Below are 14,977 nucleotides of genomic sequence, written 5' to 3'. Positions count from 1 at the left end.
AAAAATGAAGCCATTATTTTTTTTTTTTAAAATGAATATATTTGATTGATGTTGTGTGTGTGTGTGTGTGTGTGCAAATATAGCAAAGGTGTATAAGCCAAGGTATCTATCACCGTGTAATGCAAATCTAGCGAATCTAGCATGAGGTATGAAAGGCAAGGACTTGGGGACAAATACGCTCTGAAAGCACGCAAGTACAGCAAATAATCGACTTTATGCAGAAAGCAAGCAAACAAGCAAACAAGCAAGGTCCGGAGCCACCTAAGTGCCCGATTTAGGAGTGTAAAAAAGCAAAGAGTGCAAAAGAGCCATTTTCGGTTCAGCAAAAAAAGCAAACAAACGCCATTGAAATGCAGACGGACATGTGATGAATCGAGGTTGGAAGATGATAATAATAATAATGACAGAAGCGAATAAAGCTTATTCGCATGAACATATGCTGACAATGGAAATGACAAGCCCGGGTATGGGTATGATGTTTGTGGGCTGATAAAGTCAGACAAAGTAAAGCAATCGGACAAAGCAACAATGCAAAATATGCACAATAAAAAATAAAAGTAATAGAGTCGGCCGTTATTCGTCGTCGCTGTCATCGTCGAAGCCAGGCTCAGCCTCGGCCCAACCATAATTCCAGAGTCGGCCATCTGCCTCATCCCCTCGACGTAATTCCTTGGCTTTGGGACCCTCGCGCCAGCAACGAGCAAGCATGTCATCACCGACGGTGACGAGCTCGCCTCGGGAGGACCATGTCAGACTGGTGACCTCGCGCGAATGCCCGTGAACGAGAGCAGAGCCGTTGCGGTAGATGGGAATGGTGTCGTTTAGTCGAGATGCCAAACCGCTGCTCATTGTAGCTCCAGGCGATCGAGTCCAAGGCCGAGGTGTGGCTGGAGGTGTTGGGGTGTTGGACAGGGGCAAAGGTGAGGACGATCCATTCTCATTCTCTAAATGCTCCGTGCGAGTAAGGTGGCGCTCATCGGTGGGGAACAAGACGGCACAGCCGTCGCTGCTCCCGACTGCCAAAAGTTCTGGTTGGTCACCAGAGGCAGGCCTCAAGGCTGTCTTGACATAGAATGTAGTAGCATGGAGCTGAGGATGACGGAAACCGTACAGTGGCCCAAGGCCTTCTTTCCCAACAGAGGCAGCGGCACGGCGAGGTTTAGACGAAGCACTAGAGAGTTCAGGTGAATTCCCCAGCACAAGATGCGACGTCGAGTATGCGTAAATAGTGTTATCTCTGCAAAGACTGTAAAGTCGGCTACCGTCACCGTTCAAGGTCAGAGAGTTGATACCAAAGTGACGATGGGTGTTGTGAGAATCGGGTTGGCAGGTAGTGGACAGGGGAGCAGTTCGTCCACGACGGTGGCTATATGTCGTACGCAAATCCCAGAGCTTCACTGTCGCGTTGGCTTCAGAGGCGGTTAAAAGGAGGTGCTCTCGGCCAGGGTTCAAAAAGGACAGGGCAGTGACGGATACGTCCCCACGTCGCTCAATTGATTCGGCTCTTGCGACACCTTCGGTGAGAGCAGAGGCCACCGAGCTACCTGCGGGGGGTGGATGTGGGCGATTGGCGTGGGCTTCAAAGATGCTGTTCACCGCCTGAGCACGAGAAATGCAATGGGAAGCCTGACCAGTGGAGACAGCGCCGGTCGAGTCTGGATCCAGCGACACATGGACCTGGCGCACAGACGAATTGCCCGCCTTGCATCGAAGGTCCCAAATGTGAACGGTCCCGTCTCTACTAGATGTCGCAATAACGTTGTTGTTACTCCCGGGTTGGAATCGGACTTGTTTCACAGACGCTGAATGGCCGGCCAGCGAGTAAATTGGACGCTGGGTTGACATGTCGATGATCCGGGCGGTCTGATCACCAGATCCGGTGGCGAGCAAGAGGTCATCCGAGGAGAATGCCAGATCCAGAATTGCATTCTCATGTGGATAGAATTCTAGAAAAGCGCTTGAGAACTCTGGAGTACTATCAGGAGCAGATTCAAGAAGTCGGACACGTCCTTCTTCATCCCCAATTGCCACGAGAGAGTTTGCTAAGACTATATGTTAGCAGATGCATTGCGCTGGCCGTCTTTACAATTTTATAAGCATACTGTTACAGCTTGCTGTGCAAAATGGTAGCACCCCGCTCTCGTCATCAGCATCTCTACAGTCGTAGCGGTCCTCTGGTGCGGTGTAGAATGCTGCCGTTTCGTACTGCCAGTCTGATTATCCGGTTAATAGGTTGATCAAAGGCCAATTGCAGACTCTTACTTACTGCAACTGATCTGGAGGTGCCTGAACGGCCTACCCGAGCCCCAAGGGCCCAAGCTTCGTTGGTAAATGCGTCCATTGATATTGGGGAGACGACGGCGTATCGGAGTGGGCGTTGGAATCTCCACCGACACCTTCTCGATTTGCTCCTTCTCAGCAGTTGCATCAGATGCCTTGACCTCCTCAGCAGGCTCTTCATCTTCTAGGATATTCAAAGGAAGATTTCGCTGCCTCTTAGAAGGAGAAGCGTGCTCTGGCGAGGAATCTGGCGAGATGAGGAAACCTCTTTTTTTCTGAGATGTCGGGGTCGTGAAGTCAAAGTCGAAAGCTGTGCTGGCATCCCTTGGAATATCTCGGAATAGCTCAGGACCAGGGAAAGGTCGATGAATTGCCGAGCCGTCGCTGTTGCGTGCTGGGTTGGTGATATCCTGGAGAGCCTTTCTCGAGGCGCTGACCTTGGTTCCCTTGGCCTGTGAGGAGCGAGGAGTGAAGAATCGGCGAAAAGAATTAGGAGTTATTGGCGGTGGCCGCTTTGGCTTCCCACTGCTGTTTGCTCCGGTAATCTTGGAAGACAGAGGAGAGGACATTAAATTCTCGGGAGAGAAGACATCTTGTTCAGAGAGTCTCTCAATTGGGGAGGAGACGTTTGCCTCTGCTTCATCCATGATTACACTCTTTCTCTATCTCTCACTTTTGAACAAGCGCGATGACACAGCTAGCTTAGAAAGCTTTAACCATGGTCACGGGAACTCGATGTCAAGAGGTGGTGGTGGTGGGGAGAGATAAGGGAGAGAAGGAGAGAAACTGGTTGAATGGGAGAGAGGAAAAAGGAAAGACAGAAATCAAAGACGGAAGCGACTGTGGATCGTGAAGACCATGATGACTGATGAAGTGGAGAGAGGGAGAGTGAGATGGTAAAAGAAGAAGATTTCGCGCTCAATCACGACTTGCACACGAGCGACTCACGCAAATGCGTGTTTGGGTGCGTGTCTGGTCGTGTCGATGCACGTCGTCCTTAATGGGTTTCGTGTGTCCTCGCGTTAAGTGTCGAAATATGAACCAAGTATTGAGCAAAACAGATATTACGAAGACAAAGTAGATGATTTAACCAAATCCATCACTAGCGGGTATTGAAAGGGTTAAGCGAATGATCTAAGTCCCAAAGAGGAAGGAACACTGGCACAAAAATTCATGGAAAGAAGAAGGTGCGACAGACGATTGTTGTGTGTGCCAGCTGCGAGTGAAGTTGTGTGAGAGGAGAGAGAGACAGTTGACAACTCCTCCATCATCAACACAAAGTCAATCGCCATGGCCCCAATCAAAAGAAAAGGGGGCTCAGCCGGCGATGCGGCACCCCAAGTCCCAGCCAAAAAACAGCAGGCTGCGGCAGACGGACGGCCGTCCAAGAGACAGCGACAGACGGAGCCCTCCGCATCCAAAGGCGGCGATCAAAAACCTGCAAAAGCCAGTGCTCCTCCAGCATCAAGCCTTTCTGCGCTCAAGGAGGATGAACCTTCTTTCCCCCGAGGTGGTGCGAGTATCTTAACCCCACTGGAGCACAAGCAAATTCAAATCGACGCTACAAGAGACGTTCTGTTTGAGCAAAATGCGTCCAAGAAAGGCAAGAAGCCTGTGACGGAGGATGGCGACGTCGACATGGAGGATGCCGGCGCTCCAAAGGCTGGAAAACCAAAGTCAAAGTCGAAGAAGAAGAAGAATGCTCAACCCGAGGCCGAAGAGGAAAAAGGCGTGCGAATTGAAGGTTTGAGCTACAAGGTGGGTGTTTGCCCCAATTTGATTTTCGTTTTTGGCTGGGCTAAAAATTTATTTGTAGAGATTGATGCCCGGATCTGTGGTCCTAGGCTGCATCTCCCAGATCAATACGAATGATATTGCGCTTGCGCTCCCTAATAACCTGACTGGCTACATCCCACTGACCGCTGTTTCGGACAAACTTACCGAGAGAATTGAGGCGCTGCTGCAGGAGGATGAGGATAAAAGCGATGAGGAGGAAGACGATGATGACAAGGACATTGATTTGAAGTCCATCTTCTCTGTCGGCCAGTATCTCCGTGCCTACGTCACATCCACCAGCGAAGAGAGTGCGTCAAATAAGGCGAAGAAACGGATTGAACTCTCCATCAACCCGCGCGCAGCCAACCCGGGCTTATCGAAGTCAGATCTGATCGTCAACAGCATGGTGCAAGCATCGGTCACTAGCGTTGAAGATCACGGTCTGGTCATGGATGTTGGCATTGATGATAAATCGTTAAAAGGCTTCATGTCTTCAAATGAAGTCGGATACAATGTCGACCATTCCAAGATCCAAGAAGGAGCGGTATTCTTATGCACGGTCACCGGTCATAGCGCCAACGGAAATATCGTAAAGCTGTCCGCCGACAACCAAAAGGCTGGTAATCTGAAGAAGATTGGCTTCTTGACTGATGCGCCTACTGTCGATGCATTCCTTCCTGGTTCTGCCGTTGAGATATTGGTGGAGGATTTCACTCCTGCCGGCGTTGCTGGCAAAGTGATGGGTATGCTGGATGTCACCGCCGATGTGCTCCATTCCGGCCTTAGCTCTGGCTCAAAGAGCCTGGAGAAGAAATTCAAGGTGGGAAGCAAGGTCAAGGGCAGAATCATTTGCACTTTCCCAAATGCGGAGCCAAAGAAACTAGGTGTCTCCTTTCTTGATCATGTACTCTCCCTCTCGCCGCAGACAATTGGCGGGGGTGAAGACGAGAAGGGTCCTCTTGACCAGATCCCCATTTCTTCTTTCGTCAATGAAGCCAAGGTGGTCAAGGTCGATCCTGTGCTAGGTCTCTTCATGGACATCGGTGTGTCTGGTGCGGCCGGGTTTGTGCACGTGTCGCGAGTCAAGGATGGCAAGGTTGACACTCTATCCGAGTCAACTGGCCCGTACAAGGAAGGCTCCGTTCACAAGGCCAGAGTTCTCGGCTACAATCCAATGGATAGGTTATTCTTGCTCTCTCTGGAGCAACACATCCTGGATCAACCCTTTCTTCGCGTCGAAGATGTCAAGGTCGGAGAGATTGTCAAGGGCAAAATCGAGAAGCTAATTGTCAATGCCACTGGTTTTGGCGGTGTCTTGGTCAATCTTGCCGAGGGTATCTCTGGCCTTGTTCCAGAAATGCATCTGACCGACGTTCACTTGCAACACCCAGAAAAGAAATTCCGGGAGGGCATGTCGGTCACCGCCCGCGTTCTATCCACGAATCCTGAGAAGAGACAAATTCGATTGACTCTGAAGAAGACGCTTGTCAATTCGGAGAGTGCCATCTGGAGCTCTTACGAAGACGTGACTGTTGGCGCTAGCTCACCGGGTGCTCTCATCAACATCCTGAACAATGGGGCTGTTGTTCAGTTCTACGGAACCCTTCGGGCATTCCTGCCCGTTTCGGAGATGAGTGAAGCTTATATTCAAGACCCCAAGCAGCATTTCCGCGTTGGCCAGGTCGTGAACGTCCATGTTCTGTCTGTTGACGCAGCGGCTCAGAAGATGATTGTATCCTGCAAAGATCCTTCAGTCTTTGGACAAGCTCAACAGGCTGCTTTCAAGGAGCTTCCTCTGGGTGGCACCGTCAGCGCAAGCGTTATGGAAAAGTCTGACGATGACATTTCAGTTGAAATCCAAGGTGCTGGATTGAAGGCGACGTTACCCGCCGCGCATCTCACGGATGGCTCAACGCAGAAGAACGCTAATGCGTTGAAGAGAATTAGGGTTGGACAGACCCTTCAGGATCTTGTCGTTATTGAGAAATTGGAGGGAAAGCGACTGATTGTGCTCAGCAGCAAGCCCAGCTTAGTCAAAGCGTCCAAGGCTGGCAGCTTGCCGAGCAAATTCGCCGACATCAAACAGGGAAGCAAAATTGAAGGCTTCGTCAGGAACGTCACTCCCAATGCAGTTTTTGTCCAGTTCGCTGGCGGTCTTGTGGGTCTTCTGCCCAAGTATCAGCTCACCGATGACTTGCTTCAATTGCCTGAGTTTGGGCTTCAAAAGCATGCTTCAATCTCTGTCAAGGTTCTCTCAATCGACCACGCCGGACAGCGGTTCTTGCTTACGATGAAGGAGCCTCGCCCCGAAAAAGAGGCTCCAACCAAGGCTGCCAAGGGCCCCGCCCCCTTTGCGGACCCTACTGTAGTAAACCCTTGTGATGGCACAACGACACTGATGGACGACTTCACATTTGGAAAGATTACCAAAGCTCGTATTGCCTCTGTGAAGGACACCCAGCTAAATGTCCAACTTGCGGATAATGTTCAGGCTCGAGTCGACGTGTCCGAGGTTTTTGATGGGTGGGATCAGATTAGGGATAGAAAGCACCCCCTCAAGAGTTTCCACGCCAAGCAGGAGATTTCAGTCCGGGTTATTGGTATCCATGACCAGAGAAACCATCGATTCCTTCCAATCACGCATCGATCCAGCAAGACTCCAGTCTTTGAGCTCACTGCTAAGCCCAGCGATGTTGCCGCAGCTGAGCTGGACGTTCTTTCCCTGGAGAAGGTCAAGGTCGGCTCAAACTGGATTGCATTCGTCAACAACGTTTCGGATGATTGCATATGGGTGAACCTCTCACCAAACGTCCGAGGAAGAATAAAGCTCATGGATCTCTGCGAAGACGTCTCACTTCTCCATGATGTCGAGCGGAACTTCCCAGTTGGATCCGCCATTCGTGCGCACGTTGTCAGGGTTGACGTTGCCAATAACCGACTTGATCTGTCTGCGAGGGCAAAGACCTCGACTGGATTGACCATTGACAAGATATCGGGGGGCATGGTTATTCCAGGACGAATCACCAAGGTCACGGAAAGAAATCTCATGGTGCAATTGAGTGACACAGTCTCCGGACCGGTTGGTTTGACCGATTTGACCGACGATTTCTCGCAAGCCAACCCTACTGTCCACAACAAGAATGACGTTGTACGTGTTTGCGTAACGGAAGTTGATGAACCTAATAAGCGGGTCACCCTCTCCATGAGACCATCAAGAGTCCTCAACTCTTCTCTTCCCGTCAAAGATCCCGAAGTCAGCAACCTGTCTCAACTGAAGGTCAACGATATTGTGCGTGGATTCGTCAAGAACGTTGCCAATGAGGGGCTTTTCGTCAGCCTCTCTCCCAAAGTGACGGCTTTTGTCCGCATCTCGGATCTTTCCGACTCCTTCATTAAGGACTGGAAGTCCGCCTTCCAGATTGACCAGCTCATCAAGGGCAAGGTCGTTGCAGTCGATCCTTTGCTCAACCACGTCCAGTTGAGCTTGAAGGCTTCTGTTATTGACAAAGATTATGTTCCTCCGATCACTTTCAACGATATTGAAGTTGGCCAGGTCGTGACCGGTAAGGTCCGGAAAGTTGAGGATTTTGGTGTCTTCATTGTGGTCGATGGATCTGTCAATGTCAGTGGTTTGTGCCACCGTAGCGAGATGGCAGAGCACCGGGTCCAGGACGTCAGGAAGTTGTATAACGAGGGCGATGCAGTCAAGGCCAAGGTTCTCAAGGTGGACCGAGAGAAGCGTCGCGTTGCCTTTGGTCTCAAGGCTGCGTACTTTGAGGAAGGCGAGGAGAGCGAAGAAGAGAGCGATGAAGATGCTATGGAAGGTGTCCAGCTTGAAGGCTCCGACGACGAATCTAGCGAAGGAGGCATCAGCATTGATCTTAACAATGTCCAAGACATGGAGAGTGATGAGGAAGGCGAGTCAGACGAGGAGGAAGAGGCAGGCGAGGAGGAAGAAGAATCTGACGAAGAAGAGGATGAGGATGAGGATGAGGATGCGGAGGAGGAGGACGAGGAAGAGGAAGAGGATAAGATGGACATTGCAGCGCCTGGCCTTTCCGCTGGCGGCTTCGACTGGACCGGCGAGACTCTTGACGCCGGCCAGGACCAGGACGAGGGTGAGAGTGACGGTGAAGGCAAGCAGAAGAAGAAGAAGCGAAGAAAGGCCGAGATCCAGGTTGACCGAACCGGCGACTTGGATGCCCAGGGCCCGCAGTCTGTTGCAGACTATGAACGTCTCTTGCTCGGCCAGCCTGACTCGTCCTACTTGTGGCTCAGCTATATGGCCTTCCAGCTCCAAGCCAACGAAGTGAGCAAGGCGAGAGACATTGCCGAGCGGGCTCTCCGCACCATCAACATTCGCGAGGAGACTGAGAAAATGAACATCTGGGTCGGTCTGCTTAACTTGGAGAACACGTACGGTACTGAAGACAGCGTCGAAGAAGTCTTCAAGCGTGCCTGCCAGTACAATGACTCTCAGGAGATTCACCAACGTCTCTCCAGCATTTACATTCAGTCTGGCAAGAACGAGGTATGTATCTGTCTTGTTCCCCCCCTGGGACTGCCAATTGTTATTTTGTGACTATACGACTAACCCTTTTCTTTCCCCCGCACAACAGAAAGCAGACGCTCTGTTCCAATCTCTCGTCAAGAAATTCTCCCAAGATCCCAAAGTCTGGCTCAACTATGCCACTTTCCTCGCCGACGTCCTGGCCGCCCCAGACCGCGCCCGCGCTCTCCTCCCCCGTGCCATGCAGGCCCTCCCCAAACACGCCCATCTCGACCTCACTTTGAAGTTTGCCCAGCTCGAGTTCCGCTCCCCCCATGGCGACCCCGAGCGTGGCCGCACCATTTTCGAAGGTCTCCTGACCACGTTCCCGAAACGGCTCGACCTGTGGAACGTCTTGCTCGATCTGGAGACCCGCCAGGGCGACAAGGACCAGATTCGCCAGCTCTTTGCCCGCGTCACGTCCTCACCCAAGCTCAAGAGCAAGCAGGCTAAATACTTTTTCAAGCGCTGGCTCGAGTTTGAGGAGAAGCACGGCGATAAGAAGAGTGTCGAAATGGTCAAGGCCAGAGCGGCGGAATATGTTCGGAAGCAAGAAGAAAAGGAGGAGTAGGACATGTGATTGTTGAATTTTTAGATTTAAAAGTTTGTTTTATTTGTTTGTTATTATTATTTCAAGTTTGTCTCTTTTATTTTTATTTTGTCCGTTTTTACTTTTCCTGCTCGATCTGTAAACATCGGGATGATGGCGTTTCTCCTCTTTTTCCCTATTGGTATCAGCATCAGTTTTGTATTTCTATGTACCTACATGGCTCTTCTATATTAGACGTATTTATCGTATATTAGACGTTCAAAACACTTTTATCTTCTTCTCCCTTGCCTCTTCCTGTTGCCTCTGTTGCCTCTGCGCATGTAAAATGTAACTTGCCATGGTTTTCACTCGGATGTCCTTGTATACAGCTGTGTAAGGTGAGGGAGGGATGTAGCTGCTCTGCTGCCGCCGCCGCCGAGCACGTACCAGGGTCCGTGAACTCGTAGTTGGCATGACATGGTCTGGTATGGCATGGTATGGTATGGAATGGTAAGTATAGTATCACTGGATGGTTATACCAATTGTAAGTGTAGAGCTTTGTAGCAGTAAGTACAGCTGTCTATTGGTGACGGTAACAGTAACGATAGTGGTGGCAGGAATGATGAAAACAACGATAACGGGAAGTGGCAAATGCTAGGAACATCTTTTTACAGTGCATTTAGGAATAAAGTAGTCTTAGTCTATATAAGAGAATATATAGATAAGATGGAGGTATAGATAAAGATACAGATATAGATGTTTAAATACCAAGAAAGAAGAGAAAGAAGAGAAAATAAAGAGGAAAGAAAGAAGAAAGATATCCAATCTCTATAGAAATGGGTTGGAAATGTCTCATGGAGTAATCTAAATCTTAAAGAACATGATGATAAAGGAGAAGAGAAAAATATAAATGGACCGAGATGAAAAGGGTAATGTAGTAAGACGGGATTGATAGTGTAATAAGATGAGAAATGATAAAGTAATACGATAAAAATGATAATTTAGTAAGATGGGATTGATAAAGTAATAAGATGGAATGATAATGTAAATGTATTGGGATGGAAAATGGTAATCAAGTCAGATGGAAAAATCAAGATCATGATAAAGGTAAAGGTAATGGTAAAGGTAATGGTATTGTATGGTACGCTATGCCAAAAAAAAAGGAAGCGCAATGAGCGCATGTGGGTATTTAGGTTTCCCAATTCGAAAGTTCCGAGAAAGAAGTAAAAGAAGTAGTAAGAAGAAAATAGAGTAGAAGGAGAAGAAGAGAAAAGGAGAGAAGAATAAAGTAAAAGGAGAAGAAGAAGAAGTAGGAAAAGTAGAAGAAGGTGAAGAAGCGTGAAGAAAAAAAGTATAAAGCAAAAGGAATGAAAAGAAAAAGAAGATGAAATGACGCTAAAAGACTTATTTGAGGGCCGAGAAAAAGAGAAAAGCAGTGAAGCTCTAAACTCTTCAGTCATGCAGTAATGGGTTTTCTGTTCGTGAAAACTGATTCTTTTTGGATGAGGAATAAAATAAAATGAAAAAGAAAAAAAAGAAATGGAGATCGATCAAAGAAAACCAGATTCAGATAAGAGCCTATATTTATTGGCAGAAAGAGCATTAGCACAGGAACATGGCATGCATGAATGGAATCATGACAGGAAGCGTGAGAAGCATAGATCTGAACACTGTTAACGTACCTTGCAATCTTCTCGTCTTCGCGTTCTCTTGGCTCGACTGCCAAACTCTTTTCATACATCTCATGCACGTCCCCAGCGGCCTGCATATTGGACAAGATGTACTCCTGCAACTCAGGCACAGCCTGTAACGAGTACGGCACGTTCTGGTATTGCTGGATATCACGGATGACTTCGGCAGTCTTGGCGCGCTTGGCAAAGTTGATGAGGTTAGTCTTTTTGACAGTTGATGGGATACCGTCTTCAATAAAGACCAGATCAGTGAGGTAGACACCTGTCGAAATGTGGTCAGCATCATTTATTATAAAGGATATACGAGGCCGAAAAGAAAACGACTGGACGGACAGGTAACGACATACCGAAAAAGGGAATGCAAGGCGGGTTAGCCAAGTGAAGGGTCTCTCGGTATTCGCCAAAGTTCTTGGTGCTGCCCATCAATCTACGCATTTGTTCAAGAACAGTCTGCGTTCGTGCGGGTACCTGGGCCCACGTCCTCGCAAGCCGGTGAATTGGTGCCGTTCCAAGGGCAGAAATGATAGATGTCAATGTCGAGAAGTTGTTTAATTGTCGGCATTTCTATATTTGTGTCAGTGATGCAAGAAAGGGGAATAAAAGGAAAAAGGACGGTCATACATCAGCGACAGAGACAAAGTGTTTGATGACCACCACACGCTTCTTAATGTCCTGTTGCGTCAGAATCATCTCTGCGACCCAATTGGTGAGTTGATTGGAGTGCAGAATCAGTGCGCGGACATTGGCCGCCGGCACTGAACCTTCTGTTGGGATCTTCTTCTGCCAAATCTTATTGAGACATTCAGTTGGCTTAATCTTTCCATAAAGTCTGGACTCGATAATTGTAAGCTGTCGTGCGAATTCGGTCACGTCAATGTCCAAGAACTTGAGTTTCTTCATGTTCTTGGGCATAATTGGCGCAGGCGTATTCTGATTCAGCGTCAGGACGAGCCGCTTGGATTTTGCCTCTTGGCCTTGTAACCGCTGTTCAATGACCGTCATGAGACCTTGAGCTCCGGGAGTACTTGTCGTGGCAATTGAGTCCTTGACAAAAGAATATACCCTTCGCAATAGCTCTTTGCTTGCGTCGTCATTGAACTCCATCCAGTAATTGTCAAACCAGCTCTTGAGAATGTTGACCACGCGGAACCGAATCGGTTTCTGCTTTCGATCCACCCATGTCTGGAAATCTTCTTGGCTCAGTGCAGGGGGTGGCTGGATGGTGAATCTCTTTACAACCAGCTCAAATAGTTCTTCTGCCGTCGTGAATGACCGATACGTCAAAAGGAAAGTATTGTTGAACGGCGAATCCAATCGGTCGTGTCTCGTCAGTTGCTCGACCAGCCCAACTAGCGTGCCTCCTTTGAGTAATGGGGGTTCAAACTTTGCGTCGTAGGCAATCTCGTCCTCATGGTCCAGCTTGAGGAACGCCGGTGGTTCTGACGCGCCCGGAGGCAAAATCGGCGCGGGTACTTCACCAAAGAACTTTTTGACTTTCGAGTTCTCCCGGCGGTATTTGTCGGTGACGGGATCAGGTCCTTCAGAATAGGTCTGAGATTGGCCGGTGCTACTGGCTGTTGTAGCAGCAGATGTTGTGCGTGGGCGCTGGAGGTTGGAAATGTCAGGTGGTTGAGCGTTTGTTCGGGGAAATAAGGAGATGGTTTCCGTCTGCACAGGCGTTTCAGTCGCCGGCGCAGAGGTTTCTTGCGGCATCAACTCGGCAAGAAGCTGTAGGGAGAAACCAAGTTGTGACATGCACGACTCAAGGTGTCGGGATACAGATCGGATATATACAAGGCGATTCTCAAGTGATTCGCCGCGTAGCTCTGCCCATTCGTCCGCGAGCGGAGCAGAAACGGCCTGACAGCCAATCACCAAATCCGACGTAAGATCATAGAGCTTCTGCTTCAGCGTAGAGTAATTCGCCAGCTCGGGAAGCTGCGGGTATGCCTTCAAAGGACGTAGGTTGATCGCTTCAATGGTCGACAGCCACGGCCGCATTGATTCAATTACTTTTCCGCCAGCCACACAGACAGCATCGCCGATCAATCGATGTCGGTACGGAGTGATAATCTTTTCAGTGAGAGCAAGCTGCTCGTCCAGACGTTTGATATTTGCCGTCACCACCCTTCGCATCTCATCCATACGCTCCAGGAGCTGGATATCGAGGCGTGCATTGGGCTCCACAAACGACTCGGCCTCCTCACTTTCAGAGATCGATGTTGAGGGGTTGCGATTGCGAGCTTCCATGCCATTGTTTTGCCAATTGCCGCCGACATTGTTGCCGAGTACAAACCCAGGCGTCAACCGTGGGATATCCTCGCCACGCTGCTGCCGCGCAACCTCCACATAGCTGTACACGCCCTGCAGAACGCCGTCCGCCTCAAAAAGACACTTTGCGTAGGAATCCTGAGCGGGCCAGTCTGTCGCAGCTATATGCGACGACAGGACCAGCTTCGAAAATCTCGACATCATGTCTCGAAAATGAGGGTAGAGTGCCTTGTTCGTCGAGATGATCGAAGGATTTCCCGAATGATTATCCGTGGTCCCAGACCCCGCAGCAAGCAGCAGCCTCAGGTGGTCTGAGATATCCTCTGCCCGCTTGACATATTCTGCCCGCTGCCCGTTGTTGATGGCTTGCCGATAGCGTTCCACCGCTGAACGCATATTTTCCACGAGTCGGTTCCAAGTCAGAGGTACGGCCGGTCCGTCGGCAAACATGGATCGAGGAATGTTTGAGGTTGGCCCAAGTCCAAGGTTGGCGGCGGCGAACGACGTGGAACTGACTCCCATTGTCGGCAAAGCCTGTTGCACTGCACTCATCGAAATGCTTGGCAGGTAAAAGTCGCTCGCGTTGCTGGTCGATTTGGGTATCGTCGAGAGGCCACTCATCGAATCCATGGAAGTGGCAGGCGATACACCATCGGAAATGTATGAACGTCTCCGTCTTCTCGGCTGAAGTAGAGCAATGTTGGTCAGCCAGCCTGCCTGTAGAGGTGTGATTGTGGGCTCTCGACCCGGGAGCAAGGAGCGCGAAGAGGCTTAAACTTACCAGAGATGCCTGTGACGCCATCATAATAGACTCTCCCTCGAGCTCCGACGCGGAATTCCCATCGTAATCATCCGTCGTCTCGTCCTCATCGCGCTCGTATCCTCCAGCCATCAACTCGGGAGGCAACCGGCTTTGATCTGGGAGGTGAACGTTGGTGCGATCTCGGGGCCCTGTCTCTGTCGCCGACGTCGGGCTCTCCAGCGGGAGCTCCATCGTCGTCACACCCGTCAGGGTGTTGAAATAGAAAAGACGTCCATCGGGCGTTGCTTGCGGTATCCAAAAAGCAGCCTCCTCCTGCTGATGACCGTCCGTGCCTTCAATGGGCAACAAAGGGTTGTCATCCGCCGTGCCTGTGTCCGAATCATTATCGTCGTCATAGTCTTGGTCGCCACCTAGTCCATCTTCATCCTCGGCATCGCCATCATCGAGTAAAGCGGTGCGGTTTCCCTCGTTGGTGGCCTCCTCAGGTCCAGAGACCAGAGCGCAGTAGTTGCTTGGAAACCAACCGCGCACACCGTTGATCACTCCATCCCACCAACCACTCTCGAGCTGCGTGATGACCTGGATTATGTCCCCCTGGCGGAAACTCAAGCTCGTTCGATCATCGGCTTGGTAGTCGTATAGCGCCCGTACGTACATGTCGTTTGACGGGCAGGCAGCGCCGCGTAAATATTGATCTCCACCGACGCCAGAGGGAGAAGTTTCTCGACCGCGCGATACTTTGGCAATCTTGGCAGCGCGAATCGACTGAAAATGGGTAAAGATATCTGTCGGTTCGTCGTCGGGTTCGGTAGCTGTGACCGTGGCTAACGGTTGCTTTATGCTCTCAAATCGCTCAGATACTTCAGAATCGGTTGCACGTGGGGATGACAGCGGCTGGGTCATGAGCATATTGATGCCGACTATGGGCACAAGTACCGATCCAACGAAAGCGATCACAGCCAGGTGAGCTTGCTGCGACACAAATCAAAGAGAAGTGCGAAAGGTTTCTCACTCGCGCGCACTCTTTTCTTCAACTCGCTTTTTCTCCACTGCCCCAAGAGAACGAGCGAATCCAGTAGGGGAACAGGGGGGCCGAAGTAACAATGGGGAACTGAGCT

The 14,977-nt window shown here is 50.1% G+C and overlaps 3 protein-coding genes across 3 annotated transcripts; 1 reads left to right on the top strand and 2 right to left on the bottom strand.

Annotated features, from left to right (window-relative positions):
- Positions 1-573: 573 nt before the first annotated feature.
- L228DRAFT_264913 (WD40 repeat-like protein) lies at positions 574-2,927 on the bottom strand (the record flags this gene model as incomplete). The annotated part of the gene is made up of 3 exons (XM_018334636.1): positions 574-2,042; positions 2,103-2,213; positions 2,267-2,927. The coding sequence occupies 3 exons, from the start codon at positions 2,925-2,927 to the stop codon at positions 574-576; spliced, it is 2,241 nt and encodes a 746-aa protein (XP_018192083.1).
- Positions 2,928-3,473: 546 nt separating this feature from the next.
- L228DRAFT_243004 (nucleic acid-binding protein) lies at positions 3,474-9,378 on the top strand. The gene is made up of 3 exons (XM_018331577.1): positions 3,474-4,038; positions 4,097-8,587; positions 8,676-9,378. Exons 1-3 carry the CDS (start codon positions 3,571-3,573, stop codon positions 9,174-9,176), a joined length of 5,460 nt encoding a protein of 1,819 aa, XP_018192082.1. The 5' UTR covers positions 3,474-3,570; the 3' UTR covers positions 9,177-9,378.
- Positions 9,379-10,684: 1,306 nt separating this feature from the next.
- L228DRAFT_252067 (ras GEF) lies at positions 10,685-14,516 on the bottom strand (the record flags this gene model as incomplete). The annotated part of the gene is made up of 5 exons (XM_018333665.1): positions 10,685-10,712; positions 10,817-11,087; positions 11,173-11,389; positions 11,447-13,780; positions 13,878-14,516. The coding sequence occupies 5 exons, from the start codon at positions 14,514-14,516 to the stop codon at positions 10,685-10,687; spliced, it is 3,489 nt and encodes a 1,162-aa protein (XP_018192081.1).
- Positions 14,517-14,977: the final 461 nt, after the last annotated feature.

This window comes from Xylona heveae, assembly GCF_001619985.1.
Source record: "Xylona heveae TC161 unplaced genomic scaffold L228scaffold_1, whole genome shotgun sequence".
Lineage (NCBI taxonomy): Eukaryota > Fungi > Ascomycota > Xylonomycetes > Xylonales > Xylonaceae > Xylona > Xylona heveae.
This window is presented reverse-complemented; position numbering and strand designations above follow the sequence as displayed.

Coding starts and splice junctions, on each gene's coding strand:
- L228DRAFT_243004 (XM_018331577.1), top strand. CDS start 3,571: ATGGCCCCAATCAAAAGAAAAGGGGGCTCAGCCGGCGATGCGGCACCC. Junction 4,039..4,096: donor TTGAAGGTTTGAGCTACAAG/GTGGGTGTTTGC, acceptor ATTTATTTGTAG/AGATTGATGCCCGGATCTGT. Junction 8,588..8,675: donor TTCAGTCTGGCAAGAACGAG/GTATGTATCTGT, acceptor CCCGCACAACAG/AAAGCAGACGCTCTGTTCCA.